Raw genomic sequence first — 27,932 nt, forward strand, 5'->3', positions numbered from 1 at the left:
TCTCCTCATGGATTTACACCCCTCTTGTTAGCTACCCAGGGATTTCTGACAAGTCCTTGGGCCCAGGACTTGTCGCTCCAACCTATGGGGTTTCTTGAGTGAAATCTGCCACCCAGTCCAAAACAACCTCCAGACTTCAGCTCTGACCTTGTGATCCATTTTACTTCCGTTGGTGAAGGAACCGCTTTGCTCAAGGACCTAGTGTTCCAAGAGATAAAGGGGGTGGGGCGCGTGGGGTTCTGGCTATTCTTGGCTTCCTGGGATGCCCCAGAACTTGAGATCACGGCTCCCCAGAAGCCCGCAGCCTGCGTGGGGGCAGGCTGGGCACTTCCTCGTTCCCTCGCGCCTCGGGACCCAGCTCCCGCGCTGCCACTGGTCGGTCGGTCAGGGGCCAAAGGGGAGTGTCGCAATCGCCACCCGCCCCCTCTCCGCCCTGGAACCCGGTCCCCTCCCAGATGAGCGCACCCGCACAGCGCGGCGGGGCGCCCGGCAATGTCCCCCGAGCGTGCGCACACGCTGGCCACCGACCCGCCGCCGCGCAGCCCGGGGCCGCCCAACCGCACTCACTTCCCTTTCTTCTCGGACGTCAAGGGCGACCACCGGCTGGTGCTGAGCGTCCTGGAGACCACCGTGCTGGCGCTCATCTTGGCTGTGTCGCTGCTGGGCAATGTCTGCGCCCTGGTGTTGGTGGCGCGCCGACGGCGCCGCGGTGCCACCACCAGCCTGGTTCTCAACCTCTTCTGTGCGGACCTGCTCTTCACCAGCGCCATCCCGCTGGTGCTCGTGGTGCGCTGGACCGAGGCCTGGCTGCTGGGCCCGGTGGTCTGCCACCTGCTCTTCTACGTGATGACCCTGAGCGGCAGCGTCACCATCCTCACGCTGGCCGCCGTCAGCCTGGAGCGCGTGGTGTGCATCGTGCGGCTGCAGCGCGGCGCGCGCGGCTCGGCGCGGCGAGTGCAGGCGGCGCTGCTGGCCTTCATCTGGGGCTACTCGGGGCTCGCCTCGCTGCCCCTCTGCGTCTTCTTCCACGTGGTCCCGCAGAGGCTGCCGGGCGCCGACCAGGTGAGAGCCAGCCTGGGAGTAGGGCGACAGGTGTGCGTGGGGAAGGGGGAGGGAGGGAAGAGGGAGCCCATGGAAGCGGAGAGCTGGGGCCATGGCAACCATCACCACAGTCAGGGTGCTTGCACTTAGTCGTTGTGCCAACCCTCCAATGTAGATCAATGCCCTCTCAAGCTCCTTAAGTGCCATCCCTCAATTTTATCGTTATTTATTGAGTGTAAGTACTGGGCCTTGAACTCAGGGCCTAGGCGCTGCCCCTTAGGTTTCTTATGTTCTTTTATTTGCTCAAGTGCTCTGTCACTTGAGCCACACCTCCACTTCCTTCTTTGGGGGTACATTGGAGATAAAAATTTCACAGGCTTTCCTCTCCAGGCTGGCTTTGAACCAGGGCCTTCAGATCTCAGCCTCCTGAGTAGCTAGGATTTACAGGTGTGAGCCACTGGTGCCTGGCTGAACCCCCGAAATTCTTACAAAATGAGATGTTAGGTAGTTGAATCAGGAGCAAAGCAGGAGCCAGATGGAATTTGAGGGGCTCACCTGGTACTCAGCTCTGTTTTCTGGCCGTGTGTTACTGTCACTCCTGCTTCACAGACAAGGAAGCAGGGCAGAGGAGTGACAACTTGGGCAGAGTGGTTATTAGTCATCCTTTCGTTCCAGCCAGCCATTGTCTTGTGTCCACAAGCATCGGCGCTGGTCTGGTTAGGGCCTAGTTTAGGCCCTAGCTTTGAAAGCGCTCAGGCAGGAGAAAGAGCCCCCACACCCCAGGCTGCGTCTGAGGGGCTCAGGGCTTCCTCTCCCCATCCTCAGTTTTCCCAGCTGCTCCAACAGGGGCAGGGGGGGACCACAGTGGGGGAGAGGGGGGAAGGCGGGGATGACCCTAGACCACAGGGTCTGATGGAGGAGTCCCGGGTGCTTTAGTTTTATAGCTTTACTGGGAGTTTTTAATTAGGGTCATGGTGCGGATGGGGATGTTCATGATGTCACTAAGAGTCTCCAAGCAGAGTACCCCTGGGTCGGATCACCTCCACTCCCATGATCAATCAATGGGGAATTCAGGGAGCCGGGTCTGTTAGCGTTGCAGCTGGTCCAGCGCTGCAGGCTATCGCACCAAGATCCCTGAGACATCAGGTAGGGATGCAGCTCAGAGGCTTGGTGGCCCTAAGTCTAGGTTGGTGCTCATGACTAAGTGGAGTTGCTCCCCTCTCCCCACCGCCCCCCTCCAGCTTTGGCTGGGGTTGCGAATGCTCAACCCAGGTCCATAAGAGTGGGGTGGCTAAACAGATCCAGCAGCCACAAGAACTGCAGCCCTGAAGAGACGCTCTGTAATGGGTGGTGTCTCTGGGGGAAGGTTGGAGATGCCCCCAGGAAGTGTGGGACTCTCAGCTGCCAGCGCCAGGCTGCTCAGAGTGGGGGGAAGGGGGGAAAGGGGATGGGAGGGCAGACCTGTCGTGTGGAGCATGCAGAGGCGGCTTTGTGGGCAAGGCACTACACACACACACACACACACACACACACACACACACACACACACACACACACACACACACACACACACACACACACACACACACACACACACACACACACACACACACACACACACACACACACACACACACACACACCATGCTTACAGGTTTTTTCCCTTGTAGTTTATTTCTATATATTGTCATTAAATGACTAATGAACTGGAACTTATTATCAGACCTGTGCCACTTAATCAAAGAACATGTAAGGACTTACAGATGTGTCCAAAAGTGCTAGGATTGGCTAAGCTACTTGGGGTTATTGGCCTGGGGAGACCAAGGGCTCTAGCTCAATGGACAGACTTGTCCTTAGCCCAGACAAGTCTGAGTGTCAAGGTGGCCCACTTAGATTCTTCTAGAGTAAGTGGAAGCCCCAGGCTCAATGATACACCAATGAGATCAGCTTGGAAGATAGGTTCTGCCATCAGTTCCCTCATTATTGCTGTTTAAGTTATTCTCTCATTGTGTCAATGTCTTTGTTGTAGTTTCACAGAAGTTGAGATATTTCCCCCTCCATTGTTGTCTTATTAGAAAAAGAACGAGGCCAGGGAATTTAGACCAAATAGAACATCATTTCAATTTCCAAAAGTGCATTTTGTACTCTTTTTACAAGTGTTTGGGGTACAATCCTACGGAACTGGCAAGTCACCCTAAGAAAGGAGATGCTAATCCTCTCCCAGCCAAAAGCCCAGCCTAATGCTCTGTGCCAACATGGAATCCAGCAATGAAATAAGGCCTGTGCAGATGGGGCCTTCTGTTTCTTGTCTCCTTTGACTCCTGCTCAGGCACACGTGTGTTGAGTGGTGGTGCAGACCCTCCTCAGCATCTCCAGAATGGCCAGCATTGAATTGCAGAGTGACTCTGTGGAGATCAGTGCTGGGGGGGAGGGGCACATCCTCCTGCCTCCCCTCCTCTCCCCTCCTTTCCTTTCCTCTCCTTTCCTGTCTTCTCCTCTCCTCTCCTCTCCTTTGCTCTCCCTCTTCCCAGATCATCCTGCTCCTTCCCATCTCCCTCCCCCCACATCCTCCTACCCCCTTCCCTCTCCCTCCCTCCCTCCTTCCCTGTGACAGTATACAGTAGTGTCCTTTTAGCCAAGGCCTTGCTTACTGCAGTTTTAGGCAGCCTTGGGTTCAGTTACCTGTGGACACCAGAGTTCAGAAAAAATTAAAATGGTCACTGCCTCAAGAATGGAACCCTTCATTTCCCCCCTTGACTTATGGTTCTGAGACACAATCTTGTGGCTCTGGCCCCAAACTAAACTCCAACAGTTCTCGATCTTGAACGGGTTCTTTTCTTTTCTAGTCCCTCTCTGACCTTAGCCATACTATTAAACAACAATACCAATAACAATCAGTCCATTTTTCTTTTCTTGAGGCGTACACAGAGTGGTTGGGTAGGATGCTTGGAGACTTCCCATGTTTCCCACGGTTGTCCAGGGCAAAGGGATCAGCCAGTCTGGCACGGAGCAATGGATCCAAGCAGCAATGCCATCAACCTTAAGGGCAGTGGGTGTAGCCAGTAGCACCATGGAAGGTCCCTTCCACCGTGGTTCCAGAGATCTCAAGTTGTGCCTTCAAACAAACACCCAGTCCCCTGGTTTAAACGAACGGGAGGTAGGAATAGAAGCAGAATCATATAATGCTCTAAGCTGGGGCCACATACTCTTATGCACCAGCTGTAAATAGTCAAGCTTACACAGAAATTCAGTGTAACTCAAATCAGCAAGCAATTCAGTCTGGAGGCTAGGGATAATGGGTAGGGGGTATCCATACATGATTTCAAAAGGAATAAAGCCACACTGATAGGGTGAATTTCTTACTCTAAACAGGGCAAAAGGAAGGAGCGATACCCAGTCTGCGCCAGTCTCCAGGCCAATTTAGTTAAGGTCTCTTTTAGAGTCCGATTCATTCTTTCTACCTGCCCTGAACGCTGGGGTCTATAAGCACAGTGCAATTTCCAATCTGTCCCCAGTGCTGTGGCTATTCCCTGACTTACTTTTGAGATGAAGGCTGGTCCATTGTCCGACCCAATGGTGGATGGGAAGCCATACCTGGGTAGGATTTCTTCCAGGATCTTCTTAGCCACGACGTTCGTGGTCTCATGCTTTGTTGGGTAGGCTTCAACCCATCCTGAAAAGGTGTCTACAAAACTAGCAAATATTTATATTCAAATTTTCCAGTTTTAATTTCTGTGAAGTCTATTTCCCAATACACACCTGGCCTATCTCCACGTCAGCGAGCTCCTATTGTAACCGGTTGATTGGGGGCATTGGTGAGCTGACAGGCTTTACAATTTTTAACAATGTCCTCCATGAGTTGATTTCCTTGCCTAATTTTTACTTCTGAGTGCCAGAGCAAGTCCTGCATTCTTCGGGTTCCCATGTGAGAGACCCGGTGGATTCTCTTAAGAATCCCCTTGCCCAATCTTTGTGGCAAGATAAGTTTCCCCTCACCAGTTTTCCACCAGTCTTTGTCTTCTCTGTCTGGGGGTTTATAGGCCATGGCAATTTTCTTTATCCACTCCAAGTCTTCTTGGGGGTACTGAGGCTCAGGAGGCAAAGCTCGTGGCCCTGGGACTACTAGAGTCAGTACTTCCGCTCTGGGCTGGAGGGCCGCCTCCTTAGCTGCCTGATCGGCCAAGTTTGTGCCTTTTTAGCAAAGGCTCTATAGCCCAGCCAAGAGTCTTTAAGAACCTAGCTGTTCCCTTTAAGCAGCTATTTTGGTCTGGAATGGCTATCAACAAGTCATCCACATATTGCAATAAACTTATACTCACTCAGGTCCTCATGTAGTGCCTCATTGAAGATGGTAGGTGAGTTCTTAAATCCTTGAGGCAGCCTGGTCCAGGTCAATTGACCGCTTATCCCAATTTCGGGATCATACCAAGTAAATGCGAAGTAGCTTTGGCTCTGTGGGGCTAAGGGTAGGCTAAAAAAAGCATCTTTCAGATCCAATACAGTATACCACACATGGCTCGGTGGCAGAGAGCTCAACAGGGTGTACGGGTTAGGAACTGTTGGGTGAACGTCCATTACTCTCTTGTTGACCTCTCTCAAGTCTTGCACTGGTCTATAATCATTTGAGTTTGGCTTTTTGACAGTCAATATCGGGATGTTCCAGGCTGAATGGATAGGCTTTAAGACTCCTAGATCTAGCAATTTTCTAATATGGGGGGTGCTCCCCTTCTTTGCTTCTAGTGACATAGGGTACTGGCAAACTTTTGCTGGGTCGGCCCCAGCTTTGAGTTCCACAAAGACTGAAGGCCGGTGTTTTGCGGGTCCCATTCCTCCAGTTTCTGCCCATACTTGGGGAAACACCTGTAGCCACTCATCTTCCGGAGGATCAGGCTTAAAATGTTGGTATAGCCTATATTCTTCTTCTAATCTACTGGTTAGCAATATACTAACGGGCTTTTCCCCGGAGTCCATCACAGAAGTCCCACTATTTGTGAATTGTATCTGAGCTTGCATTTTTGTTAAGAGATCACGCCCAAGCAATGGATAGGGGCAGTCAGGGATCACTAAAAATGAGTGGGTTACCTGGCCCACTCCCAAGTCCACTGTTCTTTGGGTAGTCCATTTATATCCAGTTGCACCTTGCACCCATGGTGTTTTAGTGGACATCGGCCCTCTAGGGGCTAGTAATACTGAGTTTTCTGCTCTAGTGTCTACCATGAATGTGACTGGATTCCCCTCCACTTTCAAAGTTACCCTAGGCTCAGGGAGGGGGTCTGAGCCCCGACTCCCTCAGTCACTGTCCTCAGCCAATTCTAAGGCTGACAACACTCTTGATCTTGCCTTTAGTTCTCTCTCTTCTCTCTTGGCTACCTTTGGGCAATTCTTGACCCAATGCCCCTCCTCTCTGCAATAGAAACACTGATTTTCCCACTTGCGATCAGGGTCTAGGTTTCTGTTCCTTACTTGGAGAGGACGACTGATTAAACCTTCCGGTTTGCACGAAAGTCAAGATTTCCCTGAGGTCCTTCTTATGTTGTACCTGTTGTTGCTCTAGAATTCTAGCCAAACTCTTTTCCTTGGCCTGGTCTCTTTTTTCACACTCAATTTCACGTTCTCTGTCCTTCCTTTCCTGTCTTTGCTCTTCCATCTCTCTCTTATTGTAGACCTTTTCTGCCGTGGCTACTAGATCCCTAATAGACTTTTCACCAAGTCTGTCTAGAGCCTGCAACTCGCGCTTTATGTCTGGTGCAGCTTAATTTATATAGGCAAACAATCATTTGAGCTGACTCCTGGATCTCAAGATCATACGGGGTATATTGACTAAAAGCTTCTATGAGCCGCTCAAGATATGCTGGCGGACTTTCACTTCCTCCCTGTCTTACATCATAAACCTTGGCCATATTAGTAGGTCGGCGAGCCACCGCCTTGAGACCTGCCAACAGAGCCTGGCGATAGACGAGGAGTCGCTCCCTACCTTCAAGCGTATTGTAGTCCCATGTTGGTCGGATCTCAGGAAAATAGGCAGCAATTAGGGCAGGATCCATGATGGGCGCTCCTGTGGGGCTAGGGATATGTTTCCGGGCTGCCTCTCGGATATGGTCTCTCTCTTCGGTGGTAAAAAGGACCTGTAAAAGCTGACTGCAATCATCCCAAGGGGGCTGATGAGTAAGAGAATAGTTTCAAGCAAATGAATTAAATCCTGGGGTTTCTCAGCAAAGGGAGCATTTTGGGTGTGCCAATTGTATAGATCACTGGTAGAAAATGGCCAATATTGGAGTTGCTGTTGACCATCCCCATCCACAGGACCTATGGCGCGTAAGGGAAAAACAGCTGCACTAGAAGGGGGGCTGATCCCAAGGCGGCGTCAGGTGACTGGTCCCTCAGAAACTTTAAGGGCAGGTGCTGCTGGTTCTGTAGCTCCCTCTTCCTCTTGATCATTCTCAGGCTCTGCAGAAGGCACCTGGGAAGGGGAGTATGGGGGGGGGGGAGACATTTCTTCTTCTAAGTTATCTTCCTGAAAAACCGGGGGGGGGTACAATTTCTTTCCCCTTTCTTAGTTTCTTTTTGTAAGTCTAGGGGGCTAGATGGAGTGTTGCCTGTGGTTTCCAGTCCCGTCAGTCGTGCAGTCCAAAAAACAACAAACAGTACAAACAAAACACACGCAGGCCTGACAGTTACCAAGTGGAGATCTCCCGAATTGGTCTGCTGACTCCTGTCACGAGGGGGGGGGGGCTCCCACACCGCCCCACGCCCCACAGTGGGTGAGTTGGGCCACAGTTAGGAGGCCCTCTTGGTCAGTTCCGGCCCAACACCAAACCGCCCCACACCCCACAATTCTCACGGTGGGGTTCCAAGGACCCCCACCCCACAATTCTCACGGCGGGGTCCCAAGGACCCCCCCCCTCAGGATCTGGGACGTCTCCCAGTTCCTCCACGGTTGTCGTGCAAGCGCGTCCGCTTCAATAACCCTTTACACAATACAAATCGAAGCGGCCGTCCTCACAAAGGAGAACGAAAGTACAGACAGACAAACGACAGGACAAGACAAATTAACAAAGATGAATTGACAGCGCTGTTTTCTTACCTTCGGAGTCTGAGGTCTTGGGGGTCTCTTGGGGTATCCCAGATGAGTCCCCACTAATATGTTGTATCCAAGTTGCAGGACCCCCACCAAGAAGACCACCGAGAGTAAGACATTCTGAAGTGCAAACGCAAGGTTTTATTTAGACGGGCTGCAGCTCGGGCCTCGTCCTACACTCCGACACAGCGGAGCCTAGGAGGAGAGCCCCGAGCTAAGGATTTGCAGGGCTTATAAAGGCACACGACCAGGTGTTTGGATTACCACCACGAGTTGCTCTGCTAAACAAGCCAACAAATGGTCACTGCCTCAAGAATGGAACCCTTCATGTATACATGTATATAATACATATCTATCTATATACATACATCTATTAACTATACACACACATACACTATGTACACAGCACATTATGGTTTCAAGCAACTACTGGAGAGTTATTGGAGTGGGTCCCTCTTGAGAGGAAAGGGGATTGCTATAGTTTATGTTTTCTATGTTCTTGCCAGGGAAGCCAACAAACTCTAAATTTCCTCAAAGGTGTTACCTGAGAGGTGATGTGCGTTGTTAGCTTAGCAGCTGAAGAAGCAAGGTTGACAGAATGAGAGGCAGGAAAAGTGGGGAAGAGTGTATGTCCACTTAAAAAGAAAAGAGACAGAGAAGGAGCTGGTCCAGAGCCAGGTGAGGCTCACACTGAAAATGAGCAAAGCCTTGTTTCCTCAGATTAACAGTTTGCTGCTGGAAGACCCTGCCTGTCTTATCTCACCAGGATACCAAATAGGGATGTCTTGGATGGGTGACAGTTTCCTCCCCAACCCAAGTGTTAAGGGACTCAACTCACCCCCAGCACGCGCAGTCCCCTCTGAAAGTAGCACAGGCCAGGGGAGCAGCGCCCCATAGGGCTTTCTGCTGAGATCCCTGTAACACAGGAACAGGAGGATGACTGCCCATCTGGGTGACCAGATTTCCAGACCTTACTGTGATCGTGTGGCATTTCGAGTGTAGGCTTTGGAGTCAAAGGTTGTGGTTTTGAATCCCGTCTCTGGACCACTCAGGAATTTGAGTGGCAGAGGACAAGCTGGACGTACTCTCAGCACCTGACTTTTCTTATTTGCAAACTAAACATGAGAACATCTGCCATCTAGGAATGCTATTGAGACTCAGGCTCAGTAACGGGCCAGCGCCTGGCATGTAAGCCGTGCTTATGAGCTCAGGAATTGCTAGCTATTATTAGTTTCCTTATCGTGGGTATACACCTTTTAAACATTCTTCAAGCTGTTGATTCTTCTGCTGACTGTAAAAGAACGAGCTGCTGTTTTAAGAGAGTTGACATGTTTTAGCAATGCTGACATCTCAGCCGGGTCAGCTCAGCCTCTTCTTTTTTTTTTTTTTTTTTTTTCTTTTTTTGTTTTTTAATTTTTTTTATTGTAAAGATACTATACAGAGGGTTACAGTTACATGAGTGAGGCAATGAGTACACTTCCACTTCCTCTTGAACATTGTTACCCCCTCCATTGTTTTCCCCCTACCATCCCCTGCCTCCCTCCCTTCCCCAAGGTTCTTTTTTTTTTTTTTTTGATTGTGATTAAGTGATTACTTAATTTCCGGAAATTCACAGTATTGTGGAATAATGATGCTCATTTAAAGTCACAAGTTCATTCTAACTTTCCTGGAGCAAATTGTCTATCACAGTCTGTAATATATAACGGTGCTCATATGTTATATACCATATATGTGATCAGCAGCATGGGGATATTTAGTAGTGGTTCAACCAGATGAGTGGGAGTTCTTTGTTTCTTAAGTCCTGTTAGTTTTGTCATATCACCTAACATTTTGGATTCATCATCCACTTATCAGGGAGACCATGTACTGTTTGTCTCTTCGTTCTTGGCTTACCTCGCTCAACATGATTCCTTCTAGCTCCATCCATTTCCCTGCAAATGCCATTATTTTGTCATTTCTAATGGCTGCATAATATTCCATTGTGTATAGATACCACAATTTTTGGATCCATTCATCTGTGGTGGGGCATCTAGGTTGTTTCCATATCCTAGCTATTGCGAACAGTGCTGCAATAAACATGGAGGTGCACGTGTCCTTGTATATTGGTTCCTGTTGTTCAGGGTAGATGCCTAGAAGTGGTATGACTGGGTCGTAAGGGAGGTCAATCTTTAGCTTTCTAAGGACCCTCCAGACTGCTTTCCAAAGTGGTTGTATGAGTGTACATTCCCACCAGCAGTGTAATAGCGTTCCTCGTTCTCCACATCCCCTCCAGCATTTGTCGTTGGCTGATTTGTGGATGTGGGACATTCTGACTGGGGTAAGGTGGTATCTCAGGGTTGTCTTTATTTGCATTTCCTTCACCACCAGGGATGATGAACATTTCCTCATGTGTTTCTTTGCCATTTTTATTTCTTCATTTGAGAAGTCCCTCTTTAGTTCCCTTGCCCATTTAGTAATTGGTTTGTTGGGTTTGGGAGGGATTAGTTTCTTGAGTTCCCTGTATATACAGGATGTTAACCCCTTGTCTGATATATTGCTGGTAAATATTTTTTCCCAATTAGTTGGTTGTCTTTCTAGCTTGGTTGCGATAGCTTTATCTGTGCAGAAGCTTTTTATTTTAAGGTAGTCCCATTTGTCGAGTCTCTCTCCAATTTGTTGTGACCCTGGGACTCTGTTCAGGAAGTTCCTTCCTGTGCCTATTAGTTCAAGTGTCTCTCCTACTCTGACCTGCAGTAGCTTCAGAGATTCAGGTTTAATGTTAAGGTCTTTAATCCATTTTGAGTTGATGTTGGTGCATGGTGATAGGCTGGGGTCCACTTTTAGTTTTCTGCATGTGGCTGCCCAGTTTTCCCAGCACCAGCGGTTGAAGAGGCTGTGTTTCTTCCATTGTATGTCTTTGGCTCCTTTGTCGAATATCAGCTGGCTGTAGGCCTGTGGATTTATTTCTGGATCTTCTATTCTGTTCTATTGGTCTTCGGGTCTGTTTTTGTGCCAGTACCATGCTGTCTTTGTTATTATAGCTCTGTAGTAGAGTTTGAAGTTCGGCATGGATAGCCCTCCCATATTGTCTTTATCCCCTAGAATTGTTTTGGCTATTCTAGGTCTTTTGTTGTTCCATATGAATTTTTGGACTGTTTTCTGTATTTCAGAGATGTACGTCATTGGGATTTTAATAGGAATTGCGTTGAATTTGTATATTAGTTTTGGAAGTATTACCATCTTTACTATATTAAGTCGGCCTATCCAGGAGCATGGGAGGTCTTTCCATTTCCTAGTGTCTTTTGCAATTTCTTTCTTTAACTTTTTATAGTTCTCATTAAATAGTTCTTTTACATCTTTGGTTAGGTTAATTCCTAAATATTTTATTTTTTGGGAGGTTATTGTGAATGGGGTTGCTCCCTTTATTTCCCTCTCTTCCTGTACATTATCAGTGTATAGGAAGGCAACTGATTTTTGTGGGTTTATTTTGTATCCTGCTATTTTGCCGAAGTGATTTATGATTTCTAAGAGTTTGGGGATGGAGTTTTTGGGATCGTGGAGGTATAGTATCATGTCGTCTGCAAAAAGGGATAGTTTAACTTCTTCTTTCCCTATGCGGATCCCTTTAATGTCTTTTTCTTGCCTTATTGCCCTGGCTAAGGGTTCTAGGACTATATTGAAGAGGAGTGGAGACAGTGGGCATCCTTGCCTAGCTCCTGATTTTAGGAGAATTGGTTGTAGCTTTTCCCCATTAAGTATAATATTGGCTATTGGTCTGTCATAAATGGCTTTTATTGTTTTTAGAAATGTTCCTTCTATTCCTATTTTCTCCAGAGCTTTTAGCATGAATGAATGTTGAATTTTGTCAAAGGCCTTTTCTGCATCTGTAGCGATAATCATGTGATTCTTGACCTTGGCTCTGTTGATATGTTGGATTACATTTATTGACTTATGTATGTTAAACCATCCCTGTGTCTCTGGGATGAAGCCTACTTGGTCATAGTGAATTATTTTTTTTATGTGTTTCTGGATTCTGTTAGCTAGAATCTTGTTAAGGATCTTTGCATCTGTGTTCATCAAGGAGATTGGCCTGTAATTCTCCTTTTTGGTTGGGTCTTTGCCTGGTTTGGGGATGAGTGTGATATTGGCTTCGTAGAATGAGTTTGGGATAGCTCCTTCCTTCTCTGTTTCTCTGAAGAGCTTGAGGAGTATGGGTATTAGTTCTTGTTTAAAGGTCTTATAGAATTCTGCTGTGAATCCATCTGGTCCTGGGCTTTTTTTTGTTGGAAGACTTTTGATAGCTTCCTGTATCTCATTATAGGATATTGGCTTATTTAATTGGTTAACTTCTTCTTTGCTCAGTTTGTCAGCCTCTTCTAACGAGATGCCTGCCTGTGTGTGCCGTGGCCCTGACCAGGAGGGAACTCACACTGCCGGGTGAGGTGTCCACCTCAGCCAGAATGTGCTGTCTATTCATTCTACAAACATTTACTGAGCACCCCTTCCTGTCACCCTGCCAAAGCCACTTCAGTGCAGCTCAGAAAGTGTATTTATTGAGGACAGGGATGGTCCCACAATTCCATAGTCCAGTACGGTCTGTAGCTTAGCAGTGCCACAAATGGATGTTCTCATGTTTATTCTCTGAACAAGGAAATGACCAAAGTCACGGCAGGCAAAGGATGGTTCCAGAAGGTAATCTGGCTCTGTCTACTTTACTGATGTCATATTTCTTTAGGGTGCTTGGTCCCCTCCGTTCTTTCACTTCTCCATTTCCTACCAGGCCAACATTGTTAAGGTGTCGCTACTGCTTGTGGGTGAAGGAGAGAGGCACCGCTGGCTGGCCCTTTTCTTGTTTTCCAAGACTACGCTTGAATTTAAGGCCTCAGTCTCTTGTTCGTAGGCTGGTGCTCTACCACTTGAGCCATGCCTCCAGCCCCAAGAGAATACTTTTCAAGTGCAAACAAGTCAGTCCATCTCTTGTATGGATCATTTCTTTCTTTTCTGCTGGGTGAGAAAAGTGCAGATATCCAGAGAAAAAGAGAAAGAGAATCCCCCATCCTTAAGACAACCTTGCTGTCTTCCATTTGGTCTGAAGAGTGGGTCAGGGTGAATGAGCTGCTCCCTAGGGCTGGTGTGGGCAGGGAAGAGGAGGCTCTCAAGGCTCAAAAAATCCTTAAAGAAGCAGCAGGTAAACGAGGCGCTGGTGGCTCACACTTGTAATCCTAGTTACTCAGGAGGCTGAGATCTGAAGATTGCAGTTCAAAGCCAGCCCACGGAAGAAAGTCCATGAGACTCTTAACTACAATAAACCACCAGAAAACTGGAAGTGGTGCTGTGGCTCAAGTGGTAGAGTGCTCGCCTTGAGAGTTGTTTGTTTATTTGCATTTTTCCCTGGAGTCAGCCTGAGACCACAAACCTCAGGGACAACACCAGGCCCAGAGTTCAAGCCCCACAACTGACCAAAAAAACAAAAAACAAAAAACAAGAAAAGGAAGAAGAAGAAGTCGCATGTCGCATTTATAAATCATTCAGCCAATGTGGGCCAGGGTCTGCACTTGCGCAGAGCCTAGTCTGGGGGACCAATGTCTCCCATCCAGCAGAGAATCTAGAAAACCCCTTCAGTGGGCACTTCCCTGTGAGAGAGCTGAATACATGCCAGGCATCTGCTAGCTGCAGGGGTGCAGTACTCAATAAAACACACTTCCTCCCTGCCCTTAGCAGCACTAGAGTGGAGGGATGTGGGAGGTGTCTGGATGTGTCACGCTATGTGGAAGGGGCTCCTATGGGTGTCTTCAAAGACTGTGTGCCCAGGGGGTGTGTAAAGGACAGGAAGTAAGGGAAGCAAGAGTCTGGGGGACTGGAGGGCCAGAGGAAGTGGCCAGTGGCAGTATTCTTTGCCCAGAAGAAAGCCCTGCACCCAGCTTGGGGGTAGAGAAAGGGGGGATAGTGGTGAGGGATGTTGCTAGGCAGGCTATAAGGCCTAGCAGAGCCATGATGCCCTTTGGGGAGTTTGGGCTCACCTGGGGAGAGAGGTGGGCATGTGGGAGGGGGAGACCAGTAAGAACTCTCATGTGATCTGGGGTCGCCATTTTTCCTAAAAGAAAACATTTTATCCCCTTTTCTTTTCTCTGTCTAATTTTTAAAGTGGTACTAGGATCTGAACTCAGGGCTTCATCCTTGCTAGGCAGGTGCTCTACTACTTGAGTGATATCCACAGCCTTCTTTGGCTTTAGCTATTTTTCAGAAAGGGCTGTTTGTTTGCATTTCTGCCTGGAGTCAGCCTGAGACCACAAACCTTTTTACCTACAATGTCCAGGGTAGCTGGTATTATAGGTATTTGTCCCCACATCTAGCTTATTGGGTTGAGATAGGGATCTTGATAACTTTTTGACTGCATTGGCCTGGGATCTCAGTGCCCTTGTATTTCCCTTCCCAAAAGCTGGATCACAGAAGTGAGACATCACACGTCACCCTCCACTTTCTTTTCTATTAAAAAAAAAAAGAATTGAGATAACTCAAGCTAGACTGCACCTGCTGTGTCCATGGAGAGAGCATGCAGGGTCTGAGCTCGGCCTGAGGTGCTGGGACACCGGGACCGCCAGACGCTGAAGATGTCTCATTAGTCTTGACTACTGTTCGTGCTGTGAGCAAGAGGAAGCTGCAGCCCACTCAGCCACCATCACTCTGACACCTTTCAGCAGTAAGCAAGATAAAACAGCTTCTTAAAGATAAGCCTGAACGTGTAGGTGTAAAAGTAGGTGTCCGAACCAGGGGCTGTAATGGCCTTTCTTATACTCTAGAATATACAAAGACAAGAGGAGATTCTGATGAAGAGGTTGTTCAAGATGATTCTGTGCCCTCCCTCCACCCTCCCACAAATACACATGTGAATATACTGTGTATAAGGAGTCAGAGTATTCATCGAAAAGAAAAAAGCACAACTAACACTTTTAGGAACAGAAATGGACTATGTTGAAGACAAGTTATCCAGGGAGTTTGTCTTCAATAACCTAAACATCAAAGGAACTTGTGGCTGTGGAGAAAGTTTTAATATTTGAAACATTAGGACTCTTCTGGCTGTAAACTCCAGGAAACCTTGAAAGTTGCTGAAGAAATCATGTGACTGGCCTGTGTCAGGTCTATGATGTGTGGCTGCATTATTGGGGAAATAAATTGATGCATTTTCAAAATAAAGCTGACTGGCTAGAATCCAGAAGATATGATATTTATACCCCCTGTAGTGGACAGAATTAAGAAACCAGTGCTTGCTGAATTGTTTTTCTGTTCTGTATAGTAAAACACCCTGCCTTGCCTCAACTCTCTTAAATCCTTTGTTTGAAGATAGTTTCATTAAAGTTGATTCTGCTAAATGTTTTGAAAAAGAAAAGAAAACTCAAGCTAAATAAAAATAATGTAAGGGTCCCACCTAGAAGCAGACACTATTGGCTTTCTGGAATGTACCTTTTAGCCTTTTTCTATGGATGTATCTACATGGGGCTGGGAAGGTGGCTCAGTGGTAGAGTGCTTGCCTTGTATGTATGAGGCCTTGGGTTCGATTCCTCAGCACCACATACGCAGAAAAAGCTGAATGTATCTACATGCAGAAATGTGTATATATTATATTCATACATACAAATGTATATGCTATGTATGATATTCATTCATAAAATATAATACTGTATAACATACAAATATATACAATATTCATACATATATACACACAATAGAACATATTCATTCACACATACATGCGTGTTCTCAACATACTAGGATCATACAGGTACAGCCTAGGCAACAGATGGAGATTCTCAAAGATCATGAATTGGTTGGGAATGGACACAGCAACAAACATGCAGGCTTCACAGTTATCTCTGTGCATATCCAAAGGGGATGTTTTTAAGGGCAAAGTGAATAGAATTCTACAAGTACTTCTGAAAGCATCACCCTTGGCTGCTGGTACCATAAGAAGGGTGGTGCCAGTCAGCTGTTGGACAGGCAGCTCTGGGCTGAGTTTCTTTTGTGTGTCAGGGTGTGATGACCTTTGCCCGAGGTTGTCAAATTGTGGCCAGATCTTTGTAATGGTTCTTGTTGTTAGGCATGCCTACTGCAGATCTCCTCCTTCATAACCCCTGGCTCTGCTTATTTGTCTACATTAGGTTGATTTTCTCACCAGGCTTATTATGGTATAGGGACCTGATCTTTGCCCCTAATGGAGGAAGAATACCTTATTCTGTCACTACTCATTTTTCCACAAAATGGTAGAAACATGGAGATGTTCGAGGTGGTAATTCTGGTTCAGAAGGCTTTAAGAATTGGGGTGTGAGAGGTTTTAGGATTTTTCCATAGAGACTAAGTCACCACGTTTAGGGCTAGAATCCCTCTCTTCCAATTAGTGTGTCAGCGTTTCTACCCTCTATTGTCACCAATGTAATGTGCAGGATGAGGGGCTGGGGGGTGGGCAGAAGTCTTAGTGCAAGAAACACAAGAAACACAAGTTTCTTTCTAGTCACCCAAATGTAGAAGGATCTACTAAGCCTTCTCTGTGGAAGGTGAGGGTGGAGGAACATTTTTAGTGGAGAAATATATATATCTATATATATCTATATATCTATATCTATATCTATATATATATCTGTCATAGGGCTTAAACTCAGGGCTTGGGAGCTGTCCCTGAGCTCTTTTGCTGAAGGCTAGCACTCTACCACTTTGAGCCACAGCTCTACTACTGGTTTTTAAATGGTTAATGGGGGACGAGTCTCATGGGGACTTTCTGCCCAGGCTGGCTTTGAACCTTGATCCTCAGATCATCAGCTAGGATTACAGGTGTGAGCCACCAGTGCCCAGTGGTTATTTTTATTTTATTCGTATTTTGCAAAAAAGAAAAATCTCTTTTTTTCGCTTCTTGAAGTTCATTTCAATAAATATTATTCAATAAATATTATTGATCAGATGCACATAGGCATTGTGCCCTTCTGTGAGGAACCATTTTTTAATAAGACAAAAACAGGAAAAGGAAACAATTATTCCAACTGCCTTTACAAGGCAGTAAAAACATTTCTTCCCAAATTCTCTTGTCTTTGGAAGTTTTCTTCATAGGTTCTTGAGATCTTGAAACTTTTTTTTGTGAGGGGGGGATATCATCATTAAAAACAACATACCTTGAGCATTTCTGACTGTTGTCTCAGGATATTTCTTTCTCTCTCTCTCTTTCTTTATTTCCTTTTCTTTTTCTTTTTGTTGGTCGTGGGGCTTGAACTCTGGGCCTGGGCACTGTCCCTCAGCTTCTCAGCTCAAGGCTATCACTCTACCACTTGAGCCACAGCCTTTTCTGTTTATGTGGTGCTGAGGAATCGAATCCAGGGCCTCATGCATGTAAGGCAAGCACTCTACCACTGAGCCACCTTCCCAGCCCCATCTCAGGATATTTCTAAGCTATAGTTTCCTCTTCTGTGAAGTGGGAAGAATAACGTGCATTCAGTAAAGTTGGGAGCATTATGTGAGAAAATGTATGGGCACAGTAAATGTCCAGTGGGTATCACACGCTGGTGTTTCCTTTGAAAACTGGGTAGAATAAAGAGCATCTACTGCATGAACTCTTAGTTCCCCAAACTAGGCCTTTTAGCACGATGTGATGTGTGGGAGCCTTGAATGTGTCTCCCCATGCTTGGGTGTAGCTCTATGTCCAGTCTAGGTAGGCTTTTTCAGGTGAATCCTTTCATTGTTTTTAAACAGTAGGTTTGGAAGAGAAGGCTTGGATGCTGTCTGCCTTCCAGCCAAGGGAAGGGGGAAGACACACAAACCTGCGAATGACCTCTAGTTTTCCCAGTCTGTGACACTGAGACTCAGTTTCCTCCCTGAAGAATGGTAACAAAAATGGCGGGTGTTTTGAGGTCAGAGGCAAGGCTTAGGTAATGAGTTCTGGTGGAGTTGGGCAGAAAGATTTGGGGATTTCCTTTCACACTAGTTATGTAATGGGATCAGGTAACCCACCAATGAGGACTGAGCTAAAGGCCAAAGAAGCACCTGGCATTTAAGTGATGTTCTTTTCCCCTTTATAACTAGGAAATCCCGATTTGCACACTGTCTTGGCCCAACCTCGCTGGCGAAATTTCGTGGGATGTATCTTTTGTTACTTTGAACTTCCTGGTGCCAGGACTGGTCATTGTGATCAGTTACTCCAAGATCTTACAGGTATGTTCGGTTGAAAGGCTGCGGCTGTGGCTGTGGCTGTATTTGGGGCATTGCCGGTAGAATCTTAGAACTTCCGAGTCAGAAGTTACCTTTTGTCAGTCGTTTTTCTCACAAATTTATACATATCTAACACATACAGTGTGTATTTAATGAAGCATCCAAGATCACAGACATGATATAATCATTTTATGGGCTATTAGCTTGTGTCCTTTTTCCTTATAAAAACATCAGGGTATAGAATGTGTACTTCTGAAGACTTTTATGGGAGCACCCTATAGGAATAGAAAAACACACCCAGCTTACGTGTTCAGTTCACAAACTGAACTCACCCAGAAAAGCAGTTCCCAGATGGAGAAAAAGAAAAGCTGTCTAGACAGCCCTCCTCTCCCTGGGATCCCTGAGAATGTCCGTTTCAAGAGTGTAGGGCACAAGAAACAACACACACGTGCTAGCAGGGATGCAAAGGAGACAGGTACCCTCTGCTTCCCACCTGCTGAGACAATCATTTGCATGGAAGGTGCTGTCAAGCAACACAGGTATTTATGCCTGCTATAGACAGCTTACCTCAATGGCCTATATCTTTTGGAGTAGGGCAGTGGTTGAATCTTGGTGTTATAGCAGCTCACCCCTGGGTCATTTGGTAAATAGATGTATTGAAGTAGTAAGGACTCGTTGCCTCTTGTCACTTTTTTTTTTTGGCTCAGGCCCTGGGGCTTGAAGTTGAGGCCTAAGCGCGGTCCCTGACCTTCATTTGCTCAAGGCTAGTGCCCTACCACTTGAGCCACAGCGCCACTTCTAGCTTTTTTTTTTTTTTTTGGTAGTTTAGTGGATATAAGAGTCTTACAGATTTTCCTGACCGGACTGGCTTTGAACTACTAACCTCAGATATCAGCCTCCTGAGTAGCTAGGATTGCAAGTGTAAGGCACCAGTGCCTGGCTACCTGTCACTTTTATGGCTAGGGATCTGTTACTTTCTTAGATGTTCACAACCCAAAGGCACACCTCTGCCTAGGTCTGGTAGGCCTGTGGGAGATGACCTCTCAGGTTATTAAGTAGAATCTTCCTTATCAGATGATTTATGACCCCTAAAAAAATAAAATGAAATAGCCTTAGGGTTGACTAAGACAATCAAGGTTCGGAGTGAAGGCCTGGGAAGTGTTTGCAGTGGGAGGCCTGGCAAATTTTAATGTTACAAAGGCTTATTGCCAGTAAGTTATGTAGAAAGAAATGAGGGAACAGTAAGAAGAAATGTACCATGAACATTTAAATTTTTATTTAACGAATGTTTATGTAGTGCTCATGTATCATCTCATCCTTAGAGGAATTACAGATGACAAACCCAGGCACAGACAGGTCATGCAGTTTATCCAAGATCACAGAGCTTATACATGCCAACCTGAGGATTAAAACCCAAGTCGTCAGGCCTCAGAGTCCCTAGTCCCTATTCTTTCATGTTCTGTCTGAAGTGCTGGTGGACTGAAGGTAGGTCAAGAGTTTGCAAATTACATTCTCTGTCTAAAAGGAACTCTGACACAAAAGAAGGAGAGGGAGAGAAGGCTACTTCTGTCTAAAGCAAGAAACACTGGAGCAGCCAGGCAACAGTAGCTCACTCCTATAACCCTAGCTTCTTAGGAGGCTGAGATCTGAGGATCATGGTTTGGGGCCAGCCTGGGTAAGAAAGTCCATGAGACTCTTATATCCGATTAGCCAGCTGGTAGTTGAGCTGTGGCTCAGGTAGTAGTGCACCAGCCTTGAGCAAAAAGCCTAAGTCCTTTCAAGTCCCAGTATTGGTATCTACTCAGGATCCGCTTCTGAGCTCCTTAGAGGCCAAAAGGAGACTGGCATCCACCCTTTTCACATGCACCTTATCCTTTCCTCCTCCCGCACAGCCTGGCTGGTTCGCTGTGGGACTTCAATAAAGATTTGTTGAACCAGCGAGGTGCAAGCTTGGAGCCCACAGAGAAGGCCTCCAGGGCTTCCAGTCTGGGGCAGGGGGGAAATTGCTGGACATAGTTCTAAAACTAGGGTTCTAGACAAAGTTCTCCTCCCTAGTGACCTTGGGGCCCATTGAAGCCACTATGCCTCCATGGATTGTGTTTACACAGTAAAAGGAAAATGCGGATATGATGCTTGACAATCGCAAGGTTAATAAAAAAAATAGAAGAGTTTTGAAAAAAAATCCATTTCTACCGCACAAGCAAAACTATTGCCCAGTTCTCAGGAGAGCAGTGACATTTGTCCTTACTTGGTACCTGGGCCCAGGTGGGCTGGCAGGTGAAGTGGCAGGGTGGGTCTCAGCATGTGCATCTCCTCTCCTCAACATGTCCACAACTCAGACACCAAACCCGCTTTGGTGCACGGGCTCTTGCTGTCCAAGTCACAGGACTCAGAGCCCCTGCCACCCTTCCTCAGCAGTCCTGCCTGCTCGCTGCCTCCATTGCCTCTAACCCAGGATCCATCTCTGGGCTGGAGAAGGAACCCTCTTACACTACCCAGTTCTTTTCTTGCCTCAAATGTTCTTAGACCATTCTCTAGAGCTCTATTGGACATTAGTGCTAGAAGATTAGCGGTCAATGCACTTGGAAAACACGGATATAATCCAAGTTAGGTGGGATTCTTTGCTGAATATGCTAATACACTTTGGGAATCTCCAGTGCAGGAATAATCCAAACAGCGTTGTGAAGCCTGACTAAAGAGCTCTCTTTTCCTTATAGAGCATCTCTCCTCTGGACTAGTGTTCCATGGAGCCACCTTTGAGAACCCCTGCCTTGACCTTGGATACTCTTCTTTTTTTTTTTTTTTTTTTTTTTTTGTCGGCCGTGGGGCTTGAACTCTGGGCCTGGGCGCTGTCCCTCAGCTCTTCAGCTCAAGGCGAGCGCTCTACCACTTGAGCTACAGCGCCACTTCCGGTTTTCTGGTGGTTTATTGGAGATAGGAGTCTCACGGTCTCTCCTGCCCGGGCTGGCTTTGAACCGCGATCCTCAGATCTCAGCCTCCTGAGTAGCTAGGATTACAGGCGTGAGCCACCAGCGCCCGGCTGACCTTGGATACTCTTCTAACCTGGGCAAGGACATCACATTACCTTGGCTGTTCCTCTGTCAATCACCTCTAGGAGTTGCTTCCTGGGTTCAGGACAGTGGCCATATTTGACCTCTGCCTTCCCTGCTTCCTCTTTTCCTAATGACTCAGATCCACCATACATTTTCAGGAATTTTTTTCCAATGACAGTTTTCCCAAAGGAATAATAGCTTCCCAGCCACTCCTTAATGCCTTTGAGCAGGCTGTCACAGGGTGGCTGTTTGGGCTCATTTTACAAGATCATCCAGCAATTATTGCCAGGAGGGGCTAGGATATACATCTATCCTTGGTAACTGTGTGTTTATTGTTGCCCCTCCCATTGTCCACATACAGGGAGATGGAAGAGAGGGTGGGTGGGGCTCAGTGTGCTCAGCACATACTAGAAGCTCAATAAATTTGTCTGGAGCAAACCAATGAGTCTATGCCTTGCAGTAGGAAATTCCCAGCCTATCTCAGAGCTTAAGTGAGAGACAAAAATCTGTTTCAAATGAGCAAGGGGTTAATGAACAAGAAGCCTGTTTCCCATGCTGGAGGCCTCATCTCCAGGCTGGGGGGACAATGGCAGAGAGGTTGACCTTCAGGGAAAAGGGATTCTCTTGGCTAGAGATTCCAATTGGGAAATTGCTGATTGGCCAAACAGCCTCTCCAAAGGAGCCTCAGCCCCCAGAGGCCCAGCCTCTGTTAGTAGGACTCTTTCACCTCTGGCAATTAGGGTCTGCAGGAGAGGCACAGCAGAGTCTATGAGATGGGAAGAAGTTTCCCCCACAGCCTTCAAAGCTCATATGATTGTAAAACCAGCAAGTCTTAAAAATGCAGGTTTGAATGAGACTCTTGGAAAGGTTTGGGGTGAAAACTCTAAACCAAGCATTGTCCCATACTTGAGTAGGAATTACCTGTGGAGAGCTGGGCACTGGTGATGCAGGCCTGTAATCCTAGCTATTCAAGAGGCTGAAATCTGAGGATCATGGTTCAAAGCCAGCCCGGACAGTTTCAAAAGTCTGTGAGACTCTTATCTCCAATTAACCACAGGACAATGGAAGTGGCACTGTAGCTCAAAATGGTAGGTAGAGCACTGGTCTTGAGCAAAAATGCTCAGGGACAGTGCCCAAGCCCTGAGTTCAAGCCCTATGACCAATACCATGCCCCCATCCAAAAAAAAAATTATCTGCAGAGTTTAGGGGAAATGCAGATTCCTGGGCCCCATCAGTCACATAGAATCCAGTTGCATGATGCAGACCCATTTGGACACTTGCATTTGATCACATGTCCAGTGGTTGTGGACCTCACGCCCAGGAGCACTGTCTCCTTTCCTGGCTAACATGGTGTCCTGTTGAAGAAGAGCAACAGCTCCTCTGTGTGGGGTACACATGCCCCCCCTTGACTGGGAGTATGGAGGAAGTTACCTTGCCCTTCAAAGCTTCCATCTTAGTTTCAAAAAGGGGGTAACCCCAGTCTTTACCCAGAGACTTGTTTTGAGGATTAGAGTTAATCCTCAAACAGAGGAAACAGAGCAGTTAGTTTAGCACATCAAGAACTTGAAATCCGGTCCAATGTTGACTAGCTTTGACATTGGGGAAGAGGAGCAAGGAAGGAGCCACAATTCCCCATTTTCCCTCCTCTCTCTGCAAACTTTGAGGCCTATGGAAAAGCTACACCAACAGTAGCATCTGTGAGTGCTAAAAGCAAAAAAAAAAAAAAAAAACAACCCAGCAAATCTCTTGTGCACTGGCTGCAAGTCAGTTACTTTGTTTCACATAAGTCATTCCCAGTCATGGTCAGGCACCAGCTAGAGCCCTGGCCTTAGAGAACACAGAGGCCCTGATTAAGGTTCCAGCCTCCAGAAAGCCCATAGTTTGGTAGGTTTTAGAGAGAGCAATGCTGCTTAGACATCAGCTATACAGCCCCTGTGGCAGGTGCCTGCGACCACAGACTGCAAGCTGCTGAGCATGAGATGAATCCAGAGGGTCTCTGGGAGTTCCTGGATGTAGAGCTTGTAGTTAACAGCTGGGGGCAGAAAAATTTCTGTTAATAGAGGCTGTAGAGAGTGAAAAGAAGGTACATCAGATTAAGACCAAGAGCACAGGCTGCTACATCTGAAGCCCAGCTTTGCAATTGCTTAGCTGTGACCTCTTGAGCAAGCTCCTTGGGAGCTTCCGCATCACTAAAACAGGCATCCCCAAGTACCTGTGTAATAGAATGCTGGGAGGAAGAAGCTAGAGAAGGAAACCAGTGACAAGTAAGGGCTGGGCACCTCGTAAGTACTCAGTAAAGGTGAGCTCTGATGGACCGCATCCATTCAAAAAATTCTACAAGTCACCATACCAGGGACCTCTGGAGGCATGGTTTTTCTTCGCAGGATGAGGTCGACAGCTTAGAGGTGACATTGCTGTTACAACTGGCTGTAACACTTTGGCCTAGCGGGACACCCTTACTCAGAGGCAGTTCTATATCTCCCAAAGCCTATCTGTGTTACCACCCTGCTCAGCTGTACATCTCTCAGATCTATCAGCCAACGTGGGCACCTTAGTTAACCAGCTTTCACCTGCACAGACCTGGACGTGGCATGGTAAACTCTGGTACTGGTTCCTGAGTTGGTGGATTGTTTGTATGTATGTCCTGGGTTATGCAGAAGGGGAGCAAAGGGGAGGGCTGAGTCATACGACAACCCGCTTTGAGCCTTTTATGATAGAGCCAATTGTCAACTCCACTGAGCTGGATTTTCACAGATGGGGACTGTTACCACCGATGATCCATGACCAGACTTTCAACAAGTAACTTCAGTTTGCTGGGAATTAATTTGCTCCACCTCAAAGCAGGAAATCACATGGTACAAATGCAAAGAGCAGTTGTGGCAGGAGAATCAGGGAACAAAAAGCCCACAGAAAGGTCCAGAGCCCCCTTCTAAACCCATGCAAGCAAGGTGGCCTTCACCACCCACTGTCCCTTCTGATATAATGCTGGCCTCGCTCATCAGGGCAGAGTGTTAGCAGCTATACAAGAAGACTTCATTTTACTGAAATGCTCACGAGGTGTGTCCAGTTAAGCAGGAGGAGGTTTATTTCACCAATCACTGCTTCTCAACTGGGGTGTAAATGTCAAAGGTCACCAGCTGTTCTCTGTGAGGAAAGCACACCTGTAAATGATGATACTTATATCCGATCCCAGAACTTTCTAGTCACTGTTTGTGTCTGCTTTATTTTAAAACCTCAGCTGGGCTCTGGTGGCTCATGTTTGTAATCCTAGTTACTCAGGGACTGTGATCTGAACATTAATCATGGTTGGAAGCCAGCCTGGGCAGGCAAAACTCTGAGAGCTATCTTTAATAAACTAGCAAAAAACCCTAGAAGTGGAACTGTGGCTCAAGTGGTAGAGCACTAGCCTTGAGCATAAATGCTCAGCAGTAGCACCCAGGCCTTGAGTTCAAGCCCTGGGCAGGCATAATAATAAATAATAATATCTTCTTATAATGAATTCAAAGAGTTCCCTTCCCTGTAATAGGATGCGTTTATGTCATGGCTAGGAGTGGCATGGAGTGTCAGTGTTCCTGGCCTCCCTCAAGGACAAGAAGCCATCTCCTGTGTGTCATGGCCTGTGATCTCCCTGTGCTGGGGTCACGGGCCCTGCTGTAAGCGTTCGCAAGCTGTCCCCAGCCCGCTGACATCGGTGGCCCCTTCTCACACTCTGCTTCATTTTGGGGTGACCTGGGAGCAGCTGCTCTAAGCAAACAGCCTCCAGTTATAACTGACAGTCCTAGGCCAGAGTCCTGACTTCAGGGGCTCTACATGGCAGATCTAGCCACTCACTCCAAAACTCCCAGTGATGAACTATAGAGAGAGGGAATTTGTGAACAAGGCATAGGCACACCACAGGAAAAGGATCATTTGGGGCATATAGATAAGGAGCATTAAGATTAAATAGAGGAAGAATTGGGGCAAAAGGTAATTATTAAACGATCAGGCTTTGTTGATTCTTGTCACTGTGAGCACCTGAAAGGAGAAATGTGCTCATGATAAAGTCATTGTGTGGGAGCAGTCTTGGTTCCTGACACATGATGTTTATCCACCAGTCTTGTCCTTTCTGGATTTCAAGATGATAGCAGGAGGGACAGACTCAGTAAAGAAGCCGTGGACGACAGAGAAGCCAAGCTTTATCCTGCTTTCAGTTAAATTGTGGGCCCTACTAAGGAGTTAGGAACTTCTGCCGCCTAGAAGTGCTATTGATCTGTTGTACAATGTCATTATATACCCACATGGAGACTCTTCCAGTACCCACAACTCAGAGGCCTACAGGCAAAGCCAGGTCTAATTTCTTCCTGACCCTGTAAAAGAGAGCCTCAAGTGGGAGTCTTGACACTTCTCTGCCTGGCCAGTATTCCATCTCTCCAACTCAATGTATAGGGGGGTTGAGCAGAAGCATGGATTCTCCCACTTCAATCATTCTCAAACAAACAAGAGTAAATAAGTTAGAATAACCATCAGTTGGAGCCTGGATAAACTAGCATGGCCACACATGCTACTGCTAACTAAATATACCAGGGTGGGTGCCTTCTCTAGCTATGTTGGCATGGAACAAGCTCCATGGTGTGATGCTGAGTAAAAGGGAAGCAGGGTTCAGAGTGGGATGCACAAAGTGGTCCCATCTGGGCCCAAAGCACAGGTGCAAGCTATAGTTCAGGGGTGGAAGTGGACCATTTCCAGAAGGTGACACTGGAAATCACTTGCCTCTAGGAAGCAGAAATGAAGGGTGAGGCTGGAGAACAGATCTGATGTTTTTCACTTGCTGTCCTTCTAGGTCATAGTGTTTGAGTGTGTACTTGCTCACATGGTACTTGCCTATAATCTTCAGAAAGCTGAGATCTTGAGAACTGTGGGTCAAAGGTAGTCCAGGCAGGAAGGTCTGTGAGATTCATCTCCAAATAACCACCAAAAAGCTAGATGTGGAGCTGTGGCTCAAGTAGTAAAATGTCAGCCTTGAGCAAATAGCTAGTTCACCATCCAGGTCCTGAGTTCAAGCTCCAATACTAGCAGAGGGGGAGGGGAGGAACAAGAAAAACAGAGAGGAATGTGCTTCTAAGCACATATCCTTCCTCTAGGCTATCTGATTCAGGCTTTTCATTTCCCCTAGTCTGCTCTCTTCACAATTGTTGGAGATGTCTCAGGATATTGGTGTGTCTCTTAGGAATGAGGACAGTAACTCAGAAAGAACAAGGCACCATTTTACTTCTGCAGGAGACATGCTAGTGACAGGAAGCCAAGTAAGCAAGTGTTCGAGGTGAACAGTCCACCCAGGTTTTATCCCTGCTGCTGTCCTTTGTTCTGATTGGTCAAAACTTAGTTCACAGTCTTGCATGACTGGCTAGTTTGAAAGGAGTTAAAAGTTTATCCAAGCAATCAACCAAAACAGGACACCTGGCCAATGCAGGAACTCGGCAGAAAAACAATTCCTACTCAGCTGGTGCTCTATCACTTGAGCCATTCCTCCAGACCCTAGGAAAACAATTCAAATAACATGGTATAGCTTAACTAAAATAGCTTCTGGTAGGATGGCACCTGCCCTTGTTTATGTCAAGCAAACAGAAACGATTCTAAGTCCTACCCAATGTGGGTGATTCTTTGCTTCCATTTGGTGGCCAGTGGGGTGCCCATTTCCCCAGCACATCCTACATGTGGGCAGCATGCCAAGCCTCAGAGGCAGCAAGTCCTTCTATACCAAGTTCCAAAGACAGATATCCTAGAGCAGAGGGATGTCAGACCCCAATTTCTGGGCCCCTACCTTGAAAACCTCCACCTGCAAACTAAGTTTGAACTTGAATTATGTGTGTGTTTCCTGCAGATCACGAAGGCGTCAAGGAAGAGGCTCACTATGAGCCTGGCGTACTCAGAGGACCACCAGGTCCGCGTTTCACAGCAGGACTACCGGCTCTTCCGCACCCTCTTCCTGCTCATGGTCTCTTTCTTCATCATGTGGAGCCCCATCATCATCACTATTCTCCTCATCTTGATCCAGAGCTTCAAGCAGGACCTGGTCATCTGGCCAAACCTCTTCTTCTGGGTGATGGCTTTCACGTTTGCCAACTCGGCTCTAAACCCCATTCTCTACAACATGTCGCTGTTTAGGAATGAATGGAGGAAAATACTGTGCTGTTGCTGCTCGCTCCCAGAAAAGGGAGCTATTTTTACAGACACATCTGTCAGAAGAAATGATTTGTCTGTGATTTCCAGCTAATTTGTTCTGCTCTGTAGACAGATTCGCTCCCTCTCAGGTGAGCCAGAGTGCGCTTTCAAAGGACAATCAGCGAAGTGTGCCCTGCTTTAAGCAAATGCAAGCTGTGCACATTTACAACTCTTGACAAATTAAGGGACAATCATTCAGTGTAAAAACATTTTTCCTTTCTAAAAGGATCTACTGTGAGTTCCTTTTAAATATGAACTTTTTTAGTGTTTGTAATATGATTGAGCTAATAAAGTTTTATTTATAACTGTTCCTACATATGTAAATCCATATTTTATGGTTTCTGAAGGGAGTCTTGTCATTGAATCAGGACTCAGGTTTATCCTTTAAAGGG

At 46.9% G+C, this 27,932-nt stretch overlaps 1 protein-coding gene and 1 pseudogene across 1 annotated transcript; both read left to right on the forward strand.

Annotated features, from left to right (window-relative positions):
- The first annotated feature begins 468 nt into the window (after positions 1 to 468).
- Ffar4 (free fatty acid receptor 4) lies at positions 469 to 27,850 on the forward strand. The gene is made up of 3 exons (XM_070020455.1): positions 469 to 1,062; positions 18,161 to 18,289; positions 27,200 to 27,850. The coding sequence occupies exons 1-3, from the start codon at positions 493 to 495 to the stop codon at positions 27,590 to 27,592; spliced, it is 1,092 nt and encodes a 363-aa protein (XP_069876556.1). The 5' UTR covers positions 469 to 492; the 3' UTR covers positions 27,593 to 27,850.
- On the forward strand, positions 12,778 to 15,357 carry LOC138825824 (iron-sulfur cluster assembly 1 homolog, mitochondrial-like; annotated as a pseudogene).
- Positions 27,851 to 27,932: the final 82 nt, after the last annotated feature.

The sequence above is a fragment of the Dipodomys merriami genome, unplaced genomic scaffold (genome assembly GCF_024711535.1).
Source record: "Dipodomys merriami isolate MVZ:Mamm:240054 unplaced genomic scaffold, mDipMer1.0.p SCAF_14, whole genome shotgun sequence".
In the NCBI taxonomy this organism is placed as follows: domain Eukaryota; kingdom Metazoa; phylum Chordata; class Mammalia; order Rodentia; family Heteromyidae; genus Dipodomys; species Dipodomys merriami.